The 16,218-nt window shown below is 34.5% G+C and overlaps 1 protein-coding gene across 1 annotated transcript in view; it reads left to right on the forward strand.

Moving 5' to 3' along the window:
• VWDE (von Willebrand factor D and EGF domains) overlaps positions 1-16,218 on the forward strand; it is a 55,470-nt gene that overhangs the window by 27,163 nt on the left and 12,089 nt on the right. The window contains 7 exon segments of the mRNA XM_082400424.1: positions 4,082-4,256; positions 9,795-10,309; positions 10,313-10,361; positions 11,747-11,842; positions 11,924-11,964; positions 11,968-12,019; positions 14,117-14,233. Coding sequence (XP_082256550.1) covers positions 4,082-4,256; positions 9,795-10,309; positions 10,313-10,361; positions 11,747-11,842; positions 11,924-11,964; positions 11,968-12,019; positions 14,117-14,233 — 1,045 coding nt within the window.

The following is a 16,218-nucleotide window of genomic DNA, read 5'->3' on the forward strand; positions in this document are numbered from 1 at the left end:
AATAACTCAATTTCATTTCTTTTTATTGCTGAGTAATGTTCCATTGTATATATGTGCCACATCTTCTTTATGCATTCATCTGTCGATAGACACTTAGGTTGCTTCCATGTCCTGGCTACTGTAAATAGAGCTGCAATGAACATTGTGTACACCTTATTTTTGATGGTTATTTATATGGTCTTCCTTTTCTTTATTTAAGTGGAATTTTATTTTAAGGAAAGCACTTTGAATTTAGAAAGTACTTACTACATGGATAAGATAAAAACTTACAACAGCAAATCATATTTTAGCATTCTTTTTACCTTTTCTCTAAATTGATTCTGAGATTGAGAATTTGAGGAAATAACTTTTGTTTGTGTCTTTATCAAATAGTTATACACAAGAATTATGTTTATTTCCTGATTTTATGAGCAGAGCCTTTCTAAATGAGCCATGAAATATTCTAACCCCAATGAAATAAGACACATAATAGAAAATGTGATATATATGTATTATTTCATCCACTTCAATGTCGCTCAAGAGAGCTGTCATTACATTGTTCTTGGCAGAATAAACCATATGACATCACACTATAATTAAGTGATTTGACAAGATAATTTTATAGGTTTATATTTTCTTGGAAAGTACATTTTATTCTTACTTTCAGATATATATTTTCCTGTGATATTTTTTCTCATACTACTTCCCTCCTCCAAATAGCTTATAAATAAAGAGTACACTCTGGAATTCATTAACACTATACAGAATTATAGAAAGAAAGAAAATATATTCACTAGCCAAAACAATCTTACATAGATTAACTATTTTCTTTCTCACCCCGTTTAGAATGTTTATGTATTTTATTTGTAATACAATTAGGTTTATTTTTTAATATTTATATTCCATTTTGAGTTTCCTTCACTCTGGTTGATTTTAGTTATATACTTTTTTGGAAGGTATGTGAAATATTATCATGGTTCTAACAGTTGATGCCATACAACAGGTATACAACACAGAGAAATATCACTGTCTTCTCATCCCTACCTCCCTCTTCCCATTACCCCTTCTTTCCATCCTGTTCCCATCCATCCCCTGAAGGTATCCACTCTCATTATTTTCTAGTTTATCCTTACTGTGTTTCTTTTGCACAAAGGAGAAGGTAAATTCCTTCTTTTTTTATATGAATACTAGCACATTACATATGTTCTTTTCTAATTTTGCAGTAGTAATTTTAAACAAGTTTTTAGCCAGAGCGCCAAACACCCAATCATTTCCTTCACTCTCCCCAAAAGCTGCTAGGACTTTACAGAATCCAATTTTTAAATAACTTACTTATAGGATTAAATCCAAGTTGTTATCCTAGAAACAAATGGCCCTTCATAATCCAGCTCTTGTCTGTTTTTGCAGGCTTGAACTTCCTGCATGTGCTCTAGGAAAATCCCATGCTGTTTCATGCATCGCTGTCTTTTCATATGGTATTCACTCCAACCTTGCTAAATCGCACTCTGTTTCTGCTCCCAGTGTCCAAATGGCAGTCTCCTTTTTCACTTTCAAGAGAAGTGCTGTGTCCTTTTTTGAAGCCTTCTTGACTGTGCTGGTTAGACTTAGTGGCTTCTTTCTCTCTCATTACACCTTATTTGAATCTTGGTTATAGCAATAAGAAAGTGTTTATTTGTTTGTCTTTTCCTCTGTGATCTCTTTTCATCAGAATATCCTCAGTACATATAGATATTCCCAAATATTGATGAATGGAAAAGAAATAGAACAATGTTTATTCCTCATTTGGGGTAAGCTCTCCAAACAGAGGGGTGGAAATAACCCCTAAATTCCCAGTCATTGCCTGGAGTCTTGTTTCAACACACAAAACCAAGAAACCCTGTATCCATCTAAGTGTCAACATCATGACTACCCTGAGACATTGCTGTCATTCCCCTCTGCTAGAAGGAAACCACTGATATATCTGCTAGACCAGACTGTATACACTCCCTTAAATATGGAGATTTGTTCTAGGGCTCACTCTTTCAGCAACATAGTTTCTACTAGCCACAGACTAGTGTGTTCTTGCCTTCCATTCTTTTTCCTGCTGATCTACAATATTGAAGCATCAGCACACTTACTATTTCCGAGCCATTGAAAGCATTACACAGTCATAAATTTTTTAAAAATCTGAATCTAAATTTTGGTAATAAGATACATCTTTTTAGTTTTCTGTGTAGTTATCAGTACCCAGAACATTATCCTTGCTCTTCTTCTTTAGACAACAATGCATTTCAATACTGAAAAATAGTACTCAAAGTTTAAATATGATATGCCATTGAGTTATTAAATAGGGTGAACTGGTTAGAATTTATTTAGTTTAAGTTACATAGATTCAATTGAACTAGCTTGAGCAAAAATGATATTTATTATGAGGATAATGCATTTTTCACAGAATCAGGATAGAATATGACTGCTGAATTCTCAGGAAAAAAAGCTTAAACTTGGGACTTGAACACCATGAAGACTCAGTTTGTCTGCATTTGTGTGTGTGTGTGTGTGTGTCTGTCACGGTTCTGCTTTTCTCTGTTTGTGGGCTTCATTTTTCCCTTTCACTAGATATTAGCTTTCTCCACATAGTGAAAAACGTGGCCATCAACAGCTCCATAACTTTTTAAAAAATAAATTTATTTATTTTTATTTTTGGCTGTGTTGGGTCTTCGTTGCTGTGCACGAGCTTTCTCTAGTTGCCGCGAGCAGGGGCTACTCTTCGTTGTGGTGCGCGTGCTTCTCATCGCGGCGGCTTCTCTTGTTGCGGAGCATGGGCTGTAGGTGCATGGGCTTCAGTAGTTGTGGCTCGTGGGCTCTAGAGCGCAGGCTCAGTAGTTGTGGCGCACGGGCTTAGTTGCTCCGCAGCATGTGGGATCTTCCCGGACCAGGGCTCGAACCTGTCCCCTGCATTGGCAGGCGGACTCTTAACCACTGTGCCACCAGGGAAGCCCTGCTTACATATACTCTTAAATTTTTGCTCATTTTTATAGTTTGGCAATATTCTGTGTCTATATTTTATTTTGCAGGTTCCTAAACATTTCTATCTATATTTGGTAGGTAGAAGTATATTTAAATGTATTACTATTGAAATATAGTATAGAATAATAAAGAAATTTGCCATGGGTAATATAAAAATTATAATTTAAGAATTTTATTGATAATTCATTACCTTAAAAATATCATGATATAGGAGTTGAAATCAAATGAAATGTTGGAATATTTAACTCATTAATTATTCCAAAATGTCTGATTCCAGAAACCCCAAATAAGTATATGACTGACAATTTTAACTTCCCAAGGCTTTTAAAAAACTCATACCAGTATTTTCTTTAATTAAAATAGATATAAATATTAAATAAGTAAATGTGCAGTTACTGAGCTGATATTTTCCTTGAAGACATCTATTTTAACATAATAATAGAACTAGGCAGGACATTTAGGGGTCTTCTGATTTTCTTCAGCATATCTAAAATAAAAATGTTCATTATTTGGGGCTATTTTGCTACAGACTACCTTTGAAAGAATTCAGATGTTGATTTCTTCATGGATTTTACTATAGTAGGGGTTACCATCATTAATGACTGTCAATATATTCATTCAAATAAGCTGTTAAACATTTCAAAGAGCAACACCTCATCTCAAAAATTTTTATTGAAGAAAGACTGACTTTCCTAGCACACTGTAAAATTTTTATGGATTTTTACAGCCAATTCAATAACTGGACTGAATTGTTGTCCTTAAGCTAAGCAGGCAACCATTCTAATAACTTCTTAAAGAATCACTGAGTTTTTTAACAAAGTACAAATTACTGCTATAATATGGTAATTTTTGCCTTAAAATATTAATGGCCTTCTTAAGTCTTATTTATAGGGAAAAGCTTTTAAACTTGAAGGGTCTTACTTAATGTTAAATAGAATCTAATTAATAACCTTATGTTTAATTATATAGTAAATTTTTAAAACAGTACACTTCTCTCCTCTTTATATATGACAGCTTTGGGGGAGTTACCAGGACATACATAAAAAGTACAAGAAATCAATCTTTGATTTGACATGTAATGTTTTTCAAATTAAATAATTTGAATTCTCAATCTATATTTTATTTAGGCAAAAACTGCCAGGAAGATGTTGATGAGTGTGAATCCAGGCCTTGCTTTTCAGGAGCAGAGTGCCTCAATACCTTTGGTTCTTATCATTGTGGTTCATGTCCAAAAGCATTTTACGGTGATGGAAAAATATGTCATGGGAAAAGTCCCTATTTTCTGGCATGAATTGTTTTTCTTTCTGTTTTTGCTGCATTTAATTAATTCAGGTCACTTAGTTCCATTCTCTCTTGTACTCATGCATTCATTCAGGGTCATGCACTAAGCTAGATGCAGAAGATGCAGAAATATATAAGATATGTCCTCTGACCTAATAGGTTTGAGTATAGTAGCAGGAAATATGACATGTAATCACATAGTTCAATATGATGTTCTATGTCTTTCGATAGAAGTGTCTAGAGAGAATAGTAGGAATAGTACACAGGGTATCATGTCTACCTTGAGGGACAAGGAAAAGTTTTTAAAAGGAAGTATCACTACAGCTGAATCTGATGTATCTGATCAAGAAAGAGAGACATTCTAGGCAGAAGAAACAGCGTGAGCAAAGGTACAGAGGCATGTAACATCACCTTGGGCACTGAGAAGGATTCAGGGTGCTTGGAATAGAGAAGGTAAGGGGACTGCTACAAGAGTAGCAGGGGTATCCAGTGGACAGATCACTGACAAACTATGAGAAACATGATAAGGTTTACATCTGAGAAAGTCTACTTAAGAGCAGTGTAGAGGATGGACCACTTGCAGGTAAGGAACTGTACAAGTGTGAAGGTGGGAAGAAGAGTTAAGACAATATTAAAAACATAGGAAAGGCATGAAGATATTCCGACCTAAGACAAGGATGAAAAAGACACTAAAGAAGAAAGTTGAGTCTGTTTCCACAGACTCACAGACGTAAAAAACAAACTTGTGGTTACCATAGGGGAGAGGGAAGTTGGGAGGGACAAATGTGGGGTATAGGATTATAGATACAAACTACTATATGTAAAACACACAAGCAACAAGGCATACTGTATGACACAGGGAATCATACCGATTTTCTTGTAATAATCTATAATGGAGTATAATCTGCAAAAATACTGAATCACTATGCTCTACACTTGAAATTAACATAATACTGTAAATTAACTATACTTCAAAAAAAAAAAGCAAGTTGATAGTACTTGGTCAGCGATTGGGATTAGCATGGTGAGGGAGAGAGTTAACAGTGCTTGGTTTAGGCAAATTGAGTGGGTAGAATTGACATTCATATTGCTAAGGACTGAATCATGTCCTCCCAAAATTCATACATTGAATCTTAAACTCCCAATATGGCTGTATTTGGAGTAAGGAAGTAGTTAATGATAAATGAGGTCATAAGGGAGAAGCTCTGATCCAATAGGGTTGGTGTCCTTCTAAGAGGATACACCACAGAACTTAATCTCTTTCTCTCTCTGCCAGGTGAGGACACCAGGAAAATGCAGCTGTCTGGGACGCAGGAAGAAAGCTCTCTCACCAGGGACCAAATGGGCCTGCACCTTGATCTTGGACTTCCCACCCTCCAAAATGGTTAGAAAATAAATTCCTGTTGTTTAAACCACCTACTCTGATATTTTGTCATGGCAGCTCGGGCTGACTAAGACACACATGAAATATGAGGAAGAAGAAATAGTTTCGGAGAGAAAAGATGATGAATTCAGTTTGGAAACACAGACACTGAGGTGACTATGGAATAGCCAAGTGGAGCTCAGGAAGGGGGATAACGTTAAAGATATAATTCTTAAGGTCACCAGTCAGGGGTGAAACTTCCCAGGGAGAGCACTTAGAATTAGAGAAAAGAGGAAAAACATTGGTGGATATCAACCTTTTAAAAACTTAAAAAGACAAAAGTAAATTATAAAAAGTTAATGTCAAAGAAAAGTAAATTATAAAAAGTCAGTATCTTTGGGGACCTCCCTGGCAGTCCAGTGGCTAAGACTAAGCGCTCCCAATGCAGGGGGCCTGGATTCGATCCCTGGTCAGGGATCCTGCATGCATGCCACAATAAATATCCCACATGCTACAACTAAAAAGATCCCGCATGCCGCAATGAAGATCCCGCGTGCCGCAACTAAGATCCGGCACAGCCAAATAAATAAATAAATAAAAAGTCAGTATCTTTGGTATTATTAAGCAAACAAGGCGTATTTTGATGAAAAATATATATTAATTACATGATATCACCTTGTGCTTCAAATTGGGGTGGACCTGTCTAGCACGGGAGGTAACAGATTTGAAGAGCACACTGCAGGATGGTGAGAGAAATTCCCTACTAGTTCAGCTACTCACATCAATATCCAGTCCCAAATACTGAACCTTCCACTCTGTGCACTAAAGTGATCTAACATCCGTCTTTTCCAAACAGTGGCCCATTTTCTCAATAAGACCTTTATCAAGTGGAATTTAAGACAAAAGCACACTGAACCAAATTCCATTACACGTGAGTGACTAGTAAGTTTCTTAACCATATCAGAGGCATTTGTGTATTTTAGGAAAATGCTTGTTAAGACAAAGTAATTTTTTATTGTTGGTTGTTGTTTACTTTGTTTTATGGCAGGCACCAGAGTCAATGACTATAAAAGCAAATAAAGTGCAGTTCTTTTCTTGAAGTTCCTAACTAGTGGAGTAAAGAGACACATAAGTGTGAAGGACAAAGTTCTGTGAATGAACACAGATAGGTGACATTGATTGAGTGGGTGAGCGTGACTCTAGGAACATCCATTAGTTAGCTCAGGCTGCCGTAACAGAACACCACAGACTGGGTCACTTAAACAGCAGAAATTCGTTGTGTCACAGTTCTGGAAACTGGAAGCTTGAGATTAAGTTGCCAGCAGCACTGGTTTCTGGCCTCTCTCCTTGGTTTGCAGATGGCTGCTCTCTCACTGTACCCTCATATGTACACTCTTCATGTGCTTCCTCCTCTTATAAGGACGGACGTCATTCCTATAGGATTAGTGCCCCACTCTCATGACCTCATTTAACCTTAATTACCTCCTTTAAAGTATCTCCAAATACAGTCACATTTAGGGTTAGGGCTTCAACATAGAAATTTTGGGGAACACAATTCAGTCCCTAACAGAAGCATCTGCTACAGATGTGACATTTAAGCTAGTTCTCTGATCTAATTTGCAAGGAGTTCAATCCAAGTGACATTTTTATTTTATGTTCTTATTCACAGTGCTTTAGTTTTATAACAGTTTAATTCTGATCTGTTTTTCATGTATACATTTACAGTTGAAACACAGTTTTTAAATGAATTTACTACACATACTGTGGTTCTCACAAGGTCTGACAACAGTGTAACTAAGGAAGAGGATGGTAAAAATGCCAATCAGAGGGAGAGGAATGTTAAGCCAACAAATGGAAATGCCTCTAATAAGTAATGGTCTTAGTTAAACTCTAATGACAAGTAATACCTCTCATTTGTTTTCCAGAAGATTACCATATTTACTCGTCAGGAATTTTTATTTTCAAAAAGTTCACCTATGATTATATAATGCAGTTTACAAATTATTCTTTTTCTTGCTAATCTTTTGAATCCTCTGGCTTATATTCTAGAAAAGTGATTCATGTTGTGTAATGAACAAATTATATCATTATTTAAGGTGATTTCAGAGAAGCTTATGGTTGGAAGTGACCATTTCAAACTTACATTCTATAAATCCCTGGTCATTCATCATCTACTCAAACTCTAAACGTATGAGAAGCTCATTATTTCATAAGGCCTTTTCTTCTTCATAGTGCTTTCTTTATAACTCTTTGTTTTATTCAATAATACTCTATTACTGTCTTCATAACGATCTTCCATGTTTCTCATTACCTTTCTTTATGCCTTTGCATACTGTAATATCAGCTGTTTATCTTGCAAGATATCATTGCATTTGTTCATTTTGCAAGGTGTTGTTGATTATTGCAATACAGGAAAGCTATCTTGATTTTAGTGTTATTCATGTATCTGGTTGCCTTACTAAATACTCTTATTTACACTGTTTTTTATAGTTGATTCTCTTCTTGATTTTATAGGTAAAACATAATATTTTTTGCAAATACTGAGTTTGTCTCTCATTTACTTTCTTATAGTAACTAAGATTTAGTCTGTATTTATGATGTGCCAGCATTAGGAAAATATTTTTAATATATTATTTCGTTCGATCCTCATAATAGCTCTATATAGTAACTCTTTTATTTCCATTTTACAGATGAGTAAACAGAGGCATCTATGGGTTAAGTAATCTGTTCAGATTTACAGAGTTTGTAAATTACAGAGGCAAGACTTGAACCTGAGCAATCTAATGGCCCTGTCCCAGCTCTCAAACTTAGGTTGTGATTGTAGTGGCTGGGACCTCCAGTTCCAAGTGTGTAGGGATTGGAATAGCTGTGTTTCTTAATGGTTTCAATGGGAATTCTTCTCATGTTTCACCAGTGAATATGATATCACTGTAGGTTTCTGCTAGAATTTTCCTTTGATTGCTTCCTCAGAATTCTCTTTAGTTTTAAGTCATGAGTGGGTTTTACGTTTTATCAAATGCTTTTTCAGAACAATTATTACTTGCTACAATTTCTGTTAATGTTTCCATGGATTAACTTTCTCAGAATGTTTTTAACAAAAAAAATTGATGTATCAAATTACTTTTTAACATTATTTTATATTATTTTCTTCACTAATATCTTGATATAATTCTGTTAGTTGAGATACAAGTCTATTTCATCCTGATGTGATAATATGTAACTACACTGCTGCACTTGATCTGATTTAAATGAAATACTAGTATTTCATTTTAAATTTTTATGTATTTTCATAAATAATATTGGCTATAAGATTATGCCACTCTGACAAAATGTTTATGTTTAATCTCTTTGTGTGTGTTGCAACAGTTTTGTAAAATATTCTTTCTTTGAAATTTGGTTAATTTTTTTCCATTAGATCAGCTGTCCTGGCATCATTTTAGGAGGTTATTTTAGATTATTTTTCTATTTCTTTCAAAGTAATTTTTCTATCATCTACTCTATGTCTTCTTCAGTCAATTTAATCATTTATATTTTGCAAAAAAATCATTTATCTCATTGAGATTTCAAATTCTTAGTTTCAAATTATATGTATATATAATTTAAAATTCTTTTCATATATATAGCTTTTTCTGTTTTCTCATCTTCAAAGTTTAGTTATATCTTTCCATTGTTCTTTTTCTAAATAGAACTTGCCAAAGGTTATCTATTTAATTGCTTTTTTCAAATAATCATTGAAATTTGCTTTTCTGTTAATTATCTGTTTGTAACTTTTCTTTGACTTTTTGTTGATATGTAAGAGTACTTTACATATTCTGGCCACTGATCCTTTACATAATGTGTACTTGAAATTATCTTTTTTATCTCTATGGCTTGGCTTATCTATGTTGTCTTTTTATGCAGAAATATTAAAATTTTACGTAGTCAAATACTTCTATACTGCTTAATATTCTGTGTTATCTTGTGTATCCAAATAGATTATATAAGTTCCTAGAAGGCAGGGACCATGTGATAACTTCTTATTGCTGCACAAATCTTAGTATAGTGTTTATACAAGTAATCGACATTAAATGAAGGAATGAATTACCTAATGTTAAATACTGTGGGTAGAGCAGAGCATTAACAGATGTTATTGACTAGCATTTCTTTTTCTTTTTTGGTTGTTTAGACATAAATTTGCAACAACTATCAACAGAACATTCACTAATTGGCGCAAGCTCTAGCCACAGTTCTGCAACTATGAAAAAGTTCTTGGATACAATCGACATCTCACACTTCTCATTAAAATCAGTCACAACTCGAATGAATCATTCAAAGAAGGCTATTTCCCATCAGATATCAGATTTTGAACACGTGGATCATACCCCCAGTACAAACCTCAGTCTGGAGGAGTTGGAAGTTCCTACAAACAACCGTAGCTCTTTAAGCATTAACCCGAATAGTTCCCATGGTGAAGTAAAGGATGTTATCCAGGGCCCCATCCAAACAGAGGCAGGAGGATATAATTCTCAAACTAACAGGTCTCCCCAGGGTTACACACAGTATAAGGATGGGTTTGCATCATCACTTACTAGAGCCATCACTATTTTGCCAGAAAAGCCTGGATTGACCAAAATATTAAGTTGTGCTGAATCCCCTTGCTTTCTTGGTGTTTCCTGTGTGCCAACCACAGATGGTCACTTCTAATGTGGACGCTGCCCCTCTGGATATTACGGAGATGGTATCAAATGCAGAGGTAGTATGAAAACTCTTCAAAACTTACAAAGAAAACTATCCAGTTCACGTTTAAGTACTTAAGAAGATATGCTCTTCTATTGATTAATTTTTGTTTATTCTATTTAGTTCACTAATTTCTATTCATTTTATTTATTATTTATGCATATTCTCTTCACATTTCAAAAAAATTAATATTGATGTTTCTTAATTTTTTTCATAAAGTTAATATTAAATAGCATTATAACTATATAATACATTATAAATATATGTATTAAGTACCTACTGTGTTCTAGGGCCTTTGGAAAAAAATTTGTATCAATTATGTCATATAATCCACAAGGACCCCACATACTGGGTATTATTTTTCCCATTATACAGAAGAGAAAGCAGAGCCTTAGACGGCTAACTGACTTTCCTGGCAATAAGCAGCTAGATATAAAATAATGGTGTGCATAACACTGTGGTTTGGGTTCTTTTCAGGTCACAGAGGGTATTTAGCACTTTAAATTACTAATTCTGGCATATTTGCTTATTTGTATAAACTAGGTTTCTCTGTAATTCCTCCAGCTCTTGAGAATAAAACAAGTTAGCCATCACTTTAATTTTGAAAGGAGTGTTTACTTCTTTTCACAATCATCAGCATTGTTTTCTTTGATACAAATCAAATTTCTGGCTTAGAAGCTACTTTTTGTTGTTGACATTGTTCTGTTGTTATTGTTTTGTTTTGTTTGTGTTTTGCTTTGTTTGAGACCAACTTAAGCAACAAAGCTGTTGGAGTATTCCTTTGTTCTCAGTTACCTAGAGGAACTTCGTTTTTTCTTTTTTCTGTAGGAATAATGATAATAACCTTCAATTCTTACATGTTTAGAGTATAAAACTCCTTATTATTAGCAAATAAAACAGAAAAAAACCTCATGCATTTCAGTTACCTCAGGAAGTGTTAAATGACTAATAGTTAGAATATATCAGGTTGTTAGAGAAGCTTAAGAAATACGAACCTATAAGCTTATGATGTGTTCCTGGCATCTTGCTCTTTGACATTCTGATTATCCCTGCCATTCACCAACATTTACCTAATTGGTATCTGAAACTTCATTGCTCTCTGAAAGACTGTAATTCGATTTATGGTTAGCAGCCATCTCCAACATCAGGTTTTGCTATGGGAGTAATTTCCTCATATGGTATGTTTTTCTTACCCTGTTAATCATTTACCTCAGTCATTCTAGTAGTAAAACAAATATAAGGGGGAAAAATAATTTTATGGATGTATGCAGTCATTACTGTCTAATAGCAATGTCCAAAATTTTCAACTTCAGAGAATTTTACTTTTATTATATAATTAAGCTTATGGGCAATGTGTACATACTGTATCTACAATTCAGCCTTTTCCCTTGATTTCTGCAGCCATTTGTAGACATCCATGTGGAAAAAACAGGGAGTGTGTTGTCCCAAACATATGTGAATGTAAACCTAGTTACACTGGTTCTAACTGCCAAACCAGTAGGTGTAGCACTCATTAGTTTGCATAACAAATTTAATTGATAATTGATATTTCTAAACCATGCGCTTTATTCTATACAGCTATATGTCATCTTGATTGCAGAAACCATGGAAAATGTATTTAGCCTAACATTTGTGAATGTCCCCCAGGACATGGTGGAGCTACCTGTGATGAAGGTGATAATTCAAATTAAAAATCAAATAATAAAGCCAAAATAATTCAATCTTTTCTTTAAAAACTTTTTTTTAAAGATAATTCACATTTACTGTGTACATATTAACATATACTTATTAATGCTGGTGAGGGAATCCAAGTTTGTTAATATTTATTAAAAATAATTTATTGAAGATTTTAAAAACTTTAATTTACAAAATCAGAGAGCCAAAGAGCAGTAGCTCATTCATCCTTGGTAAAAGTATCTTCAGAAATAATTTTTTGAGATTTAGTTATATGGTACCATATCCCTACAAATATTTTAGCTTCAAACAAAGGACACCTGCTTATTGAATAACTTGTCAAGCATGGTTCCAAGAAACTCTTAAATACCAAATAATTAGAAGATATCAGGTAGTAAGAAGAAACCTAAAAAATGATTTTTAAACACATGTCTATAGCCATATAATTTTATTGCCTTGGTTGAAATCTTAAGTGGAGAGTTTAGGAAATGGCACTCCTAAAATGGATAATATTTTAAGGAAACAAATTTGTTATTTTTTAAATAATATTTTAAAAGAATATATTTTAGTAGATTGTACATGTATAATTATTAATAAACTGAGAGTGATGTTAAATGTTTTCGTGACAAGGCAAGGCACAAATTAAGAAATCTCTTTCTGATCTTATTCATTAGGTGATGTGATTGGCAGTTATGAGCAACTAGGTCATAGCCAATAATACGACCAATTCCAAGCCTAATTTACCTTTCTTTTATTTTTATCCTGTGATATTAGTAGTTTGTAACAGGCACTGTGAAAATGGAGGCAAATGTCTTACACCAGATGTTTGCCAGTGCAAGCCTGGCTGGTATGGACCCACCTGTAGCACAGGTAAAATAAGAAATATTTTCAATAAACATGTCATTTAAAAGAAATTTAAAATTCATCAGTGTCCTAAGGACTTGTACCCAAAAACATAAAACTAGTCTGACAAAGTTTTTATTTCAGACAGATTTTTAAAACCCAATGTCTCATCTTCATTCTTTTTCTTCTTGTATTAGACCACAGAGTGTATTCCAGCTTTACTGTTATCCAACCCAACCAATACTTTGTTTTTTGGCCTTTATTTTTCCCTCATCCGCTTGCCTTATGGTGGAGAGAAACATATCTGTGTTGCATATTCAGGTCTCTTCCAAGTTTTTTATCACAACATAGACATTCTATTTCATTAAACATTCAAGCAATTCTGAGTTAAGTGGACACCATAACATTATTCTATTTATTTCTCACAGTATCAGGCTTAATTCTTTGACAGCGGTGTTTGCAATTATCTATGTTTAATTTAATCCATTATGACCTAATGACTTTTCTCAACATAAATTTAATTAAATGTTCATAGCTTGACAACTGTGTGTGAAGCATGATGCAAGGGGGAACAAAGATCAATTTCATGTTTGCCCTAATTTCAAGTAGCATATCAGTAGTGAAGGAGACATGGGATACAATTATAAAAAAGACTATGACGCAAGTTGTGTTACAAGTGATGTAATAAATGCACAGCACCTTGGAAGCAGAGAAAAGAGAAATTAATTCTGGCAAGTGCAGTTAGGAAGAAAATTGTGTAGACTTTGGAGAATTGGCAAAATCTGCATTGAGAAATGGAATTGGGGTGACTTTCAAAGTGAAACAAATGAAAAGAAGCAAAAACAAAGCATGTTTTCGAAGTGTGCTAGGACTTAAATGCAGTGTTCCTATTTGAATTGGGAAGGTGACTTAAAGAGCTACACATGGCTGCATGTATTTGAGCAGATTACAGACTATCCTGTTTGTGCTGTTGAATTGCCTTCTCCTAACTTCCAATCATTTTTCCAGCTTACTGAGGGCATTCTGAATTCTAATCAAAGCCTCCACATTCTTAGCTTGGTAATATTTGTAAACTTAATAAACAAACTTTCAAAGTTATTATCCAGTTATTTCTCTTCTCTTATGTTTGGCAAAGTCTAAGTAACAATAGGTTATGGGTTTTACTGGCAGTGAAAATAAAATATTTCATTATGCACCATTTTGTACTTCAGTACAGCTTTCATTTTTTTAAATAACAAAACTTTTATGGTCTTTCTTCCTCCTGCTGTTCATTAGCTTTGTGTGACCCTGTTTGCCTCAATGGTGGTTCCTGTAACAAGCCAAACACTTGCCTCTGTCCAAATGGATTCTTTGGTGCACAGTGTCAGAATGGTAATTACTCTTTCTTTATAAATAAAAAGGCAAAGGGAAAGTTAGACACAAACAGAGCTCTGAGTAAGCACAAGACAAGTTTCAAAGGGAAGATGCTATTTATTTATTTACTCTAATTCTTGTGCTGTTGCAGTTTGGGTCACCAAATGACCAGTTCATAGAAATATATGAGTTATTATGTAAAATGTTTATTTATTCAACATATGTTAGGCTCACAGCCTTGGCACATTTGTAGGACCAAGATGTGAAACAAAAAAGCAAAGTTCTCTTGCAGTCTTTCATGTGAAATGATGTAATTTTTGTTGCCTTCTCAGCAAACATTTTTGATTTACTGTCAATCTAATGTCCACTGTTATCTCATGATCTCTCATGCTTTAGTTTCATTAAACACTTATGAAGAGCCAGCTATGCACAGCACTGTGCAAGGTGATATGGGGACATAAAGATGTACCATTTTCCCCCCTCATGGCTTGTTATTGTAACACTTTCCTTCATAGAGTTAATGCTATAAGTTTTTTCAGAATAATGGGCATGACCTGAAGTTGAGCACATAGGCATGAAATAATGTCAATAAATGAAATTTTAAATGTATCTTCTGCATCTTCATATTTTTAAGTGTATGCAAATATAGAGTAGATTTTTAGTATAAAACATGTCAGAATATGTCATAATTTAACTCCTAAAATATATACTTTCTTTGCCTTGTTACAGTTTGATTTGCAATCCTATTTTTTTAACTTGGAGGTTAGCTAGGATTCTGAGATTGAAATTGATGTGGAGAAGAAACCATCATTCTAATACTAGACATTTGAGCACACAAATGAGTTTTTCTAGTTCAGATTTCTGTTAAGAAGCTAGGTTATGAAAATGGAAAGTTAAGACTAAATTAAGGCAAATCTTGAAAACTAGGAGACTACTACTAAATGTACGTTTAAGAGTTTTAGGTAGGGTTTTGAGTGGAGAATATAAGGAGGTAATTAAAAAGCTATGTCTTTCATGCTATTTGCAGTAGATGTAAGTTATAGTAAGAAAAGTTCTGTAAAACGTATATGCCAACTATATAACTGGGTAAAGCAGGGGCTCTAAATTACTAAATTGAACTAAAAATTATCTAATGAACATATGCCATGTTATAGTTTTTGGAATTAGCAGTCTCTACAATTTCCTAGTGGCATGGATATTAGAAATTTACTTATAGTCTCCAGGCCTCAGACTTCTTTACTTTCAAGTTTGAACTAGACAGTTGCTGTCAAGTGCAAATGACACATAGAGTAGACCACCTGCAAGTACAGTCAGCACATGGCTAGCTACCATTAAGTAATGGTATTATTGTCATAAGACGTTACAGAAAGTGCAGAAGAAATGAAAACATGATCTTTATTTTTATTAGATCACATCCCCTTGTGAGCCCAAATGAAGGGAAGGGAAGATGGTATACACATGGAAAGCCATTGAATAAATTACGCAGAATATGGTTAAAAGTAATATGAGGAGTATATTCTGTGTATTCTATAGGATTACAAAAGAGGAAGACACACACTGAGCTGGAAACATCATGAAAGGTTAAACTACTCTATTAATAAGCAAGACTTAGGGACTTCCCTGGTGGCTCAGTGGTTAAGAATCCGCCCGCCAATGCGGGGGACACGGGTTCGAGCCCTGCTCTGGGAAGATCCCACATGGCACGAAGCAACTAAGCCCGTGAGCCACAACTACGGAGCCTGCGCTCTAGAGCCCGCGAGCCACAACTACTGAGCCCGTGTGCCACAACTACTGAAGCCCGCACGCCTATAGCCTGTGCTCCACAACAAGAGAAGCCACCACAATGAGAAGCCTGTGCACCGCAACGAAGAGTAGCCCTGCTCGCCGCAACTAGAGATAGCCCACACGCAGCAACGAAGACCCAATGCAGCCAAAAATAAATAAATAAAATAAAGAAATTTATATAAATAAATAAATAAAATATCACCATGTTACCTTCAAAA

The sequence above is a fragment of the Balaenoptera borealis genome (assembly GCF_965194805.1).
Source record: "Balaenoptera borealis genome assembly, chromosome: 7".
Lineage (NCBI taxonomy): Eukaryota > Metazoa > Chordata > Mammalia > Artiodactyla > Balaenopteridae > Balaenoptera > Balaenoptera borealis.